This window comes from Polistes canadensis, unplaced genomic scaffold (assembly GCF_001313835.1).
Source record: "Polistes canadensis isolate GaletaPanama2010 unplaced genomic scaffold, ASM131383v1 scaffold_27, whole genome shotgun sequence".
In the NCBI taxonomy this organism is placed as follows: Eukaryota; Metazoa; Arthropoda; class Insecta; order Hymenoptera; family Vespidae; genus Polistes; species Polistes canadensis.
In genome coordinates this window covers 176,739-188,211 of record NW_014569574.1, presented here as the reverse complement: position 1 = coordinate 188,211, position 11,473 = coordinate 176,739, and the positions used below count along the sequence as shown (strand labels likewise).

The 11,473-nt window shown below is 32.9% G+C and overlaps 1 protein-coding gene across 1 annotated transcript; it reads left to right on the top strand.

The window, feature by feature from the left end:
• The first annotated feature begins 224 nt into the window (after window positions 1-224).
• Window positions 225-4,610, top strand: LOC106783936 (transcription factor MafB). Its single transcript, XM_014742957.1, has one exon. It carries the CDS (start codon window positions 617-619, stop codon window positions 1,367-1,369), a length of 753 nt encoding a protein of 250 aa, XP_014598443.1. The 5' UTR covers window positions 225-616; the 3' UTR covers window positions 1,370-4,610.
• Window positions 4,611-11,473: the final 6,863 nt, after the last annotated feature.

Below are 11,473 nucleotides of genomic sequence, written 5' to 3'. Positions count from 1 at the left end.
AAATAATAAAATGTCGAGGAGGAAATCTCAAAGGTATTCGATAAGGGATTCGATTTATTCACCTAACCAACCCCCTCTTTCGAAACACCCTCTTTCTCACTATTCACTGTCCTCGTCTATTTATTCAACATTATCGGAGGATCGCTCACACCCTCACGTGGAGCGGCAAGCATGCGCATAGGATGACATCGCTTAGGAGGGTCTATAAAGGTGCGCGACTGCCACGACAAGCTCAGTTCGAAATCGTAAACAAAGCTTCGACGTTGAGGAAGAATACACCGATCCACTGCTATTAGCTCGAGAAACCAAAGAAGAAAAAGTTAATTCTTAACTTCAATTCGAATAGCTTGACTGGCTGAAGTGGTGAATTTATTTTCTTTCTTTAAGTGGAAGGTGTTTTATAATATTAAACAAAATTCGAAGCATTTGTAAGATTTCATTCGAAAGAATTTTTCGGAAAGACAGACAAATAGTTCGAATATAATTATCTAGATCGATCATTAAATATCGTACACCTGGAACAAACCAAGAATAATCTTATCCGACTCAGTGCAAGCATAACCGAGTGGGGACAGGTTATTTACCTGTAATTTTGATTAATACCAATCCAGGAGATATGGAAGATTCTACGAGATTAAACGATTCAAATGAACTTCGTCGTCATCATCATCATCATCATCATCACCATCATCATCATCATCACCACGATTACCGGCAGGCACCGCAAACGCAACAGAAACAGCAACAGCTATCCCGTCAACATCAACGAGATCCAAGTGGTCACAGATTGGAACTGATTGACGATGAGTGTAGCACCGACAGTGGTTGCAGCAGCGGTGGAAGCAGTGGTAGCGCTGAAAGATTGTCGCGTCGTGGTAGCGCTGAACGTCTTTGCCGGGTCAACAGGTCCTCCAGAAATCATTGTTATCCCGACAGATTTCGTGGAAGACCGACAAGATCTCAGGAACGTTTGACCAATGCCCAAAGAAGTACCGAACGTACGCGAGCGAAATCATCAAGATCATGGAGTCCCAATGACGTTAGGGGAAATCAATGTGGAAGCGGGGAATCTTCTTCTTATTCGCCAAGTCCGTCAGATGCTCACAGTAGCAGCGACAGCGACAGTTTGAAAAGGCCATCCACCGCCGAAACACTCAGACGTGCTTTCCAAACTTTTAAAATTTCATCCAAATGGGAAAACAAGAAGAAACACGCCAAGAAGAGTCCTAAAAGAATCCTCAGAAGCCCGGTTTCTTATACCTACGTAAGAGGACTTTCTGGTTTACCAACTCAAAGAGTCCCAAAAAATGCAACCCAACAACTCATGATGTCCTGCACTTGTCAAAACTCGATAGGACTCTATCGATAAGTTTCCTGTATCTTCGTTTCAACTTCGAAGATATTTTTCAACATATTGGAGATCCAAAGTCATGGTGGCTTCTATCAACAAGATTTCACTGAGAGACCTGTCTATTTATATTATTTTACTTTGGTTTGATTGTTTACTTTTTTCAATTCATTCACTTCGCTATTTCTTCGTACCATTTCGGCTTTCGAAGATAAAACGAAATGCGTTCATCGAATGGGATCAATTCGTGTATATATTTACAAGTATATATATCAGCCTAATATATCAATTCAATTTCACAAATAGTTTTTCGTGACGAGTATATCTGGTCGATGTGCTTCCGAAAAAAATGCTTGAACGTTGTTTTTACAATTTTTAATTTCTAAAGTATTTTATATGAAATACACATCTCGCGTATACGTATATGTGATAATATTCATACTTTTATTCAATGACAATTTCTAATACGAAGTTTAGAGAAAACCTAATTATCGACGGTCTATCTCGAAACCAGCTCGAGTTTCGAAACAATTTATTAATCGATGAAATATAATCGAGACTCGAGCGGGGGAAGAAAATTTTCAACTTAAGCGTGATTTTTCATAATACGAATGAGGGACGATTGAGACGTAAATAAGGAAAAAAAAAATATAAAAAATACGAAAAATACCAACAAAAATATAGAACAAATTTTTCATCAGATTTTTACGAGGATCTCTTAGGATCTTTAATGTCATGTGGCTTAGCGTACTAACGTATAAAACGATTAAATTTTTAAACGATAGGTCATGGTGTAAATTATTTCACGAGAGTCTAACGATTATTTTCGTTTATTGAGAACAAACAAAAAATAGAAAGGAAAAAAAACACAAAAAAAGAAAAAATACCATGTGAGCCAAAGTTCTCATCTACACATTCAATTACATATTTAAATTCGTATATTATATATAAAACTATATATATCCAAAGAGAGCCTATTATCACAATATCAAAAAATATAGATTAACACTTTCGTTACTTCGAACACGAGTATCGTTCCATGTAAATTCGTTATCGTCGAATAGGGACGACCCTTAAATGGGTCGGTAGTTCGTAGGTGATTAACCCTTATATGGGTTTGTAGTAACGAAAGGGTTAAACGAAATATTCTATACAAAGACGCGAAACGATATGACATTCATATATCGTTAGATATTATAATATTACGATTATTATTAACGATTTCTGTAAAAAGAAAGAGATAACCAAAGCAAGGTAAAGCCGCACCGACGACTGAATAGTTTTTAAAATAGAAAACATTTGAATATTTTATTGTTAGAAAAAAGTCGCACGTGTTCACGAAGAAATTTATCGCTTGATGAGATTACGAACGAAAGTCGAACAAATTCAAGAAGCATAACAAGAGAGAGAAAGAGAGAATGACAGATTTAATTACTTGTTTACTCATACATACACATACACACACACATACATACACACTCATATATATATATATATATATTGTACATGCGTATTGCGTACGTATACACGCATAATTGAAAATATAAATTAATGAATTAATTGTTCCCGTTAATTGTGACAGTGGAAATGAAGTGAAACAATTAGAAGAAAGAAAAAAACAAAAAATGAATATTTTATGATTTATTTTATAAGAAATTAATATCTATTATAAAATAAATTATGAAAATATATAAATTTTTGATAATTTTTGTTGACTTAAGCCACTATCATAATAACGGGCACGATTATTTCGAGCCAGAAAAAAAAAAAGGAAAGAAAAAACGGTTCGGGTGTCAGGTCTGTAAGTAAGACTATCTCGCATATTTGATCTTATTCTTAAGTAGCAAAGTTTTATCGATTAATCATTTAATTAGCGCAAAAGCGTTTAAGTCGAGTTTAAATTGTCGACAATTTAACGAGAAAAAGAAAGGTAGTTGAATTTTTCCTAAGATTTAACACATTTGACTAGCGTAACTCGTTAGTTTCCATATTCAACGAAACAACTTTTAGTCGAATTTTAGTCGAACGATTTATCGATCGTTCTTGAATAATTTGTTTAATCCTTCGCGATGAAAATTATTTAATCAAAATTACGAGTACTCTTTTATCTATTAAAATATTTCGAAAAAAAATAATAATATAATTTTAACGCGAATCGACAAATTTGGTGCTAAAAACAAAAACAAACAAAAAATTTGTTTCGCAATTATCGCGAAGGATTAAACCGATTTTACTCGCGTGTGTAACGAAAAAAAGAAAAAAAAAAAAAAAAAAAAAAAAAAAAAAAAAAAAAAAAAGGACAAGAAAAGAGGGATAAAGTAAAAAAAAGTCAAACGCATCGACGTTTCTAATTAATATCCACGCATGTTCGCGATTTTCTCGGCGTTTTTTCGTTTAACAAAAATTAAATAAACGAATATAAAACGAAACAAAAATACGGGCGCAAACAAAGTTTTTGCGTCGTATTGCGCAATGTCAATTAACGTCGACGCGTATACGACTATCAAATTTCGAAGTTAACCAATTAAACGAGTTACGGAGCTTTAGTATTACATTTGAAAAAGGTCGACTAAAATATAATACGTTCTTTCTATTCGTAATAAGAAAATTGAAATGAAATTTTGTCCATGTTGCCATGCCTAGACGAGAATTTCATTCGATTATTTTTTTTCTAATCAAAGGTATCTTCCTCGAATTATATCGATCGAGGCACCAAGATCGCGTTTTGCACATTTTATTATAAACGAAAGGACGACAGGGCGACGAACTCTTTGATTTAAATGAACGGAAATGAAAAAAAAAAAAAAAAAAGAAAAAAGAAAAAATATTCCGAGTAATCGTGAGGAAGAGATAAACGAGTTCAGTGACAAATCGTTTAGGTTTTTTATTAGCGTTGTCAACGACTCGATCAGTACATATCATAACGCAAAAATAGATAAAAAAAAAAAAGAGGAAAAATCATTTTAACATTTCGGTCCAAAATATTTCCAAAGAAATCGAAAATTTGGAGGAAAAGAAAAAAAAACATTAACAAATTGATTAATTAAATTAATGAAATTACAGGGAATGTGCGAAAGGGTATTTTGTCGAGTAAATAAATAAACAATTCACGGAGTTGCGTTCTTCCCGTCTGAAGATTAAAAGAAAAAAACAAGAAAAAGAAAATATTATCTTTTTCTACGTGTTTGCAATCGAACGATTGACACGGCACTATGATGCGATGACACGTTGACATAAAGAATATTGTGTGAAAAAAAAAAAACAAAGGAAGGAAAAGAGAATTGTCGATGACTTTAAAGTCGAAAACGTGCGATGGAAGGAAAGTTTGAAAGATGAAAGGGATAATGAATTTTCATCTACGAACTTTTTAGTTTGTGCGACCCATCTAGTGCCTTGTAGATATCCCCGCGTGTCTGTGCGAATATACCTGTACGAATATATGCGAAATTAATTGGCAGTATGATTAACAAGTGAATCTGGATAACAAAAATTAATAATGTGAATTGATAAAAGCATTGTTGTAAATATTACAAATTAGTCAAAGAAAGTTTGCAAGAATGAATGTTTGGCGAAGTATGTGTATTTAAATATACGAGTTATATATTTATAACACTATGATCATTATGATCGTGTGTTATGTATGAAAGAATGAAATTTTAATGATATGATCAATTAAACCAGGACTGAATGTTTTGTATTATTATCTATGTCAACGTAGTTTATGTTTCAAATAAACGTTTTTCATTCTAAAATTATTTAACTATTCTTATTCTTCTTATTTTATTATTATATATACCTTTATTTATCCCTTTTTATTATATATATTTTATATTATTTATATTATAATATATAAAATAGTGTATTTTACATCGAATATAATTGATCTGTGTTCGAATTTTATAGGACATGTGTTTTTGGAATTCCTCTCGATACAAAATTTATGAAAATCAACCAAGGACTATGCTCGGTCCACTTGGACCAGAAANAATACTATTATAATTTTAAATAGATAAATATAAATACTAATTTCAGAAAAATTATCTAAAAATATAATTTATATATATATATATATATATATATATATACGGTAAAACCTCCTATAGCGCGATTAATTCGTACCGCGTTATAAGAAACTCAGATTTTACGTACAAACAAGGTTATTTGAAACGCGTAATATGAAAACTCTATGCTGCGCAATAAGAAACTCAGAATTAATTCAAATCTGATTGATTCGTACTGCGTTATATGGGAACCACGTTGAGTGCAACTCGGAAGAGCAAGATGGAATGTCGAACGCGATAACTATAGATAGGTAGCAAAAATCTTTGGTTGTTTGTCAACGAAAAGATGCCCCGTTGTAAACTAAATAATTATTATAAATCCTTTCAGTGAGAAAATCTATACTCAGGTGTCTTCATCGTTGGTCAACACAGTCAGGAATTTTTGTATTAATTCTGTGTTTCTTATAGCGTGGTTTCCATATAACGCGGTACGAATTAATCGCGTTATAGGAGGTTTTACTGTATTTACTATATATATATTATATACGTATTTATTTATTATATATGTATTTATTATATACATATGTATATATATATATGCAGGTATTAAAACGTATGATTCAGTTATATTTCGTATAATTCATGAAATGAATTAATGAATTAACTGTACGCATCCTGTAAATTCATATATAATCTAATTATTTCCTCTCAAACTACTAATTCTGATATATGATAAAATTCTTGTTAATATAATCTTGGGTTTTAACGATTCAATTGACCAAGAGAGAGTCATGTTGACAGGAGACCGATTTTTTTTTAATTCTACACAATTATAGGAGTCCATCATGATTATAAACTGTGCACAGAGTAAGATCCAATACTCAACCTTTAGCAAGGAAACGAAGAGAGAAATGTCACATGTTTTCTTATACACAAGTTCGTTTTATGTTAGATGGAAAAATAAATTTTATAGAGTTTAATTAAAAAAAAAAACAAAACAAAATAGAATATACATAGGTCGGTTGAAAAGTTCTGAGTCTAGTAAACGACAATGGGTTGAAAAATTTTTAACCTAACATTATCGAGACTGAAAAGTTTTGAGCTTAACACGAAGTTAAATTAAATTCTTTAGAAAAAATTCTTAAGATAAACATTTAATCGATGATAGTATTATACACGTGTGTATTTCATTGATAAAATTTAATATTTAACATGCATATGTTAGGTGTACAACTTTGCTTCCGCGACCATTTGAACTTTTAAAACGGGGTTACCGTTTCTATACCTGAAATATTAAATACCTGCAATATTAAAATTCCATTTCCCAAGAAAATCATTTCAGAAACTCATTCTCCAACGAGAAACACACTTAAAATACATCTGATCGAAAAATGTGTTTAATCTGTTATGTGATTGAATCCCCATAAAATCACATATGAAATAACAATTATTTTTAATTGCAATAGCTTTTAAATGACATAGTGGATCAATTTGAAATGTTTACATAAACATTTCAATTGACATTAAATAAAATTATTAATTATAATAAAATTAAATAAAAACATTCTCTTAAATTTTCATTCTTTTCGTAAATATTTTGACACATATATCCGAAACATTCTTAAGGATTCCATCGTCAAATTTTGTTAAAATATTGAACGTTTACGTTTTGTTGATATCAATTAAAATACTTACGTCGGTCATTTTCTAATGCTGAAACATGCGAAAACACACAATAATAGATAAAATATATTTTTCTTATACGTGCGAGTGTTTTATTGTTATGTAAATGATATGCATATGTGTACGAGTGTGTGTACTATGCTGGCAAATAATAATAATATATATTTATAATATATACCCCTATATATATGTATACAAATTATTCCTTAAATTATATTTAACACAAAATATATATATATATATATATATATATATAAAATTTGTTTCCAAAAAAATTACGCGATCAAAAGTAACGCGTTTGAAAGTATTTAACTAAAAAAATTCACATGAAATTTCATTTAATGGCATCGTTATCGCATCGCGGTTGCATCGTCTGCGCGGAAGATGCGTCAAACGTGTCCTCGTTCAGTATTCGTTCCTTCATCCAGAAAGAGAGAGAAAGAAAGAAAGAGAAAGAGGACGAGAAATGGAAAGAGGAGAAGCGAGTAGAGGGAAAAGAAGGGACAAAGGATAAAAGACTTGGTAAAGAAAAAAAGGAAAAAGAAGCTTTTCTAAAAGCTTGCACAATAGTACGAAACTTTATCCGAAGTCATCGAACCCAAAAGGCTTTTGATCCCATTTAACGTCTTTCCGTTTTTCACTAACCCTCTTTTTTTCTTCTTTTTTTCTTTTTTTCTTCTATTTCTCCCCCTTTGAGCTCGACCAACCCTCTTGATCTCAATTTGGACAGATCGAGCTACTCATTAAGTTGTATATTATAGGCTACACCAACTGAAAGAAGGGTAGGAGAGGGTTAAGGGGGGTGGATTAAGGTCGACCTCGATGAAAGGAATCTGCGTCACAGGTAACTTTAAACTTGGATGAATCCGAACGGGGAACGTAGATATTTATTGTATAATGAATTTTGATCGATTATTATCAAAATATTACCGAGTATATAAAATAAATCAATTTTTTGATATTTACCATGTACCAGTTTTCTTTGACAAAATCTGATTACATTTGTGTGTCAGTATATATATGTTTGTGTGTGTGTGTGTGTGTGAGATGGAGGGGTATATTTAATAAGATAAATTGCTATGGATACTCGATCAATCGTTATATAATCTATTTAATAACAGTCGTTGATCATATCCGTGTATCAATTCACTAACGTTTTTTTTATTTCCAACGAAAACTCGGTTAAATATCTTTGGTTTATCCCTTCAATCAAGCAACCATTGTGCTATAATGCATTTTTTATTATCGAATAAAATGTTGCAACGAACGACAAACGAGTAATACAAAAATCGAAAAACGTTTTGCATATTTGCGTTAAATAATTTGACATCATGCAAAAGCGTTAATCTTATTTAATGTCGACTTTTATTTCCATTGTAAATAATTGCGTCGACGGGACACGATTTATATTCCATGAAATTTAATCGCGACAAATTAAATACCACGAATGTTTCTAATATTATACTTTATTTTGGTAAAAAAAAAAAAAAAAAGAAAAAAACAAAAATTAATAAATGAGAAAAAATTTCCTACAGAACGATTGAACTAGGATCCAAACAAAATTATTTGCAAATATCGAATCGGGATTGAGAAATCAAAATTCGCGGCTAATCTTGAACTGAATAATATTTTAGTCGTGAACTTTCGCGCGTATTATTTATGCTCGCGTTTTCCCTAAACAAAGACATTTAGTGCTTCGTCAAAACTTGTATGATAAAAGTATCCGCTGAGAGTGTCTTGAAATATCTTAAGACGTTGTTGCACATTGTTGAAAACGGGTCAAAACGTATTTACGGTTACGTGCCGCAAGTAGGAACCCGGGTACTTGAACTATTTTTAATAAAGAAACTAATAATAGACAAGTAAGTCTGTAAAAGATTAGAAGAGTTTCGAACAAATCTAAAAACGATTGAGCACGAGCACGAGAACTCGAACAAAACTCGAATGGCAAAGTAGTAAATCCTAGCGATGGTCGGACAGTCTAGAATTCGCAACTAGCGAGTAGTAAATTACGATTTATGTCAGACATACGATATATAAACCACTTTCCCTATCTGTCTCTTCTTATCGGTATTCGAAAAAATACTGGGGAAATATAGAAAAATCTTGGTAATATCGAGGAGAAAAAAAAGTCAATGGATATATGATATTTGAGGAGAGAAAAAAAATATTGGAAAAATGAATGGATCCATCCGGATGAAAACGATACAAACTGAAAAGCATTTCTCCATTTTCTTCTATACGTGGTAGTGATTTATCTATGGGGGCAGAGGGGGGGGGGTAAAGGAAGTGACCTAGAGAGTGTAAGTGTACGTGGTGTACGTCATGCCGAATGACAATGAGAGGAGTCGCGTGCTCGTACACGCGACGTTGTTTCCGGTTGGGTTTGGGAAACGTTTGGGACGACGAAGTTACGGATAACAATATGATAGGGATTGATAGGAAGGTGTAGATAAGTAGGAAGGTAGATAGGTAGATAGATAGGTAGATGGATAGGTAGAATAGCTGCGACGAAGAAGTCAAAGGGTATGGGATTAAGCTCCGACCGAGTTTGCTCGGGCACACTCCGTGTTCCCGGAACTGGGCCACGTTGTCAGTGGCCTTCTCAATGACGGCGATGACGTCATTACGTCAGAGCTAAAACTGGGTCGAATACGATGGATAAAAGAGGGACAACGAGGAGTAACGGGATGGTAATGGTAGTGATGCGCCGCTACTCGAATCAGAAAATTCTACGATCACAAGATCCCACCCCTATTTCCTTTTTCCTTTTTCCTTTTTTTTTTTCTTCGCGAGACTATTAGATATATCTTAAAAATTATTTTTATTAGCTAGGTTTTTAATCTAACAGTTTAGAGTTAATAGAGTAAATTTCGATTAAATATCTGTCAGACATTCGTTATCCCAATCTTTTTTCTTTTTTCTCCGTTGAACGAGAAACAAAAGTTTAGTCCCCCAAAATTCTTAAAAGGAATCTCTTGCGTTCTTCTTTATATGACTTATTTGCATTTTTCTAAGGTCTACCCCTTACTAGCAATAACTCAGAGTGCCTAATAATATCGTAGATATAGTGTGTTCTTTGAAGTAAACCTGTTGTTGTTGTTGTTGTTATTGTTTTTGTTAGCCCGTATCCATCGGTGATCTTTTACGACGATTCTTTTATATCAGAAATACGAATACGGTTCGACGGTTTGGCTCAACGTCTCTGAATCTATCCCTTTGTTTCTAGAAATTTCACTGAGAACGAAAGCGAGCTTTTCTTCTTCTTCAAAAAAAAAAAAAAATGAAAAAATGACAATAATGGGTACTGTCGGGTAGATTGTTGAACGAGTGTATTACTGAAAAGAAACATTTATCGTAACTATAGTCATTGTTTTCTTTAACAGGAGAAGACATCGTATTTGAGGTAACGCAAGCGCGAAATAAATCAAGAACAGCTTTTCCCTTCATCATTGACCAAACAATGTGCGCATTGTTTATGCACGTAAATATAACAACTTACAATACTTACGTATAATATTATCAATGAGTTTATTATAACCTTGTATTATATAGTATGTATACGTCAGTCACGTCTTTTATAGAAATCATTGAAACATTTCAGTCCAAGGATGAAATGTCTTTGCAAAATCTCACCCCCCACTCACTCTTCCCTACGTCTCTCCCTTTCTCTTTCTCTTTCTCTCTATTGATAACGATTGAAGTGTGAGAAAGAGAGAAACGTTAGACAAATTCCTCAATGAACTATGATATTTCATGGGAGGACGCGTTGCGGATCTGGGTCAACCGAGGGGGTCGTGAATGGGGTTACTCTGCGCACGAGTGACGTCACCGTTACAGGGTGCAAACCACTGCAACTAGGTCATTTCTTAGTTCTGTCATGGCCATGGTAAAACCAACTCGCATTTTCCTCCACCTCCCCCCCTCCTCCTCCTCCTCCCTCTGCCAACTCCACTCCCCAATCATTCTTTTTCTCTTTTTCTCTCTTCGTTTCTTTTTCTCGTATCCACCGTACACATTTACACATCTTACTTACATACTCTATTATCTATCGTGTATTTTTATCTAAACACATAGCAATTAAAGAGAAAAAACAATGAATTGTAAAGTAATACGCGTATATTTGTCGATTATAAGAAAATGGTGTTAAATTGAAACGAATAAAAAAACGGATATTAGAATTCGAAAGGAAATGATAGAAACGTAGGAGTTTAATGATACACGCAGTATCTATTTCTACGTTACGTTACTTTTTATGGGATGCTAATACTGAATGAGTTAAATATCTGAATGAAATTGCAAGCAGGCGCGTATATGTTGGCGTACGTACGTGCGCGATCAACGTAAATTGTATTTAACGTTGAAGTGTGTAGGATTTTTAACATCCTACGTTTTTCTTTTGACTATATTATTATATACGAATATAATATATATATATATA

What these genes read in the sequence shown, in the direction of transcription:
- LOC106783936 (XM_014742957.1), top strand. Translation starts at nt 617, where the DNA reads ATGGAAGATTCTACGAGATTAAACGATTCAAATGAACTTCGTCGTCAT.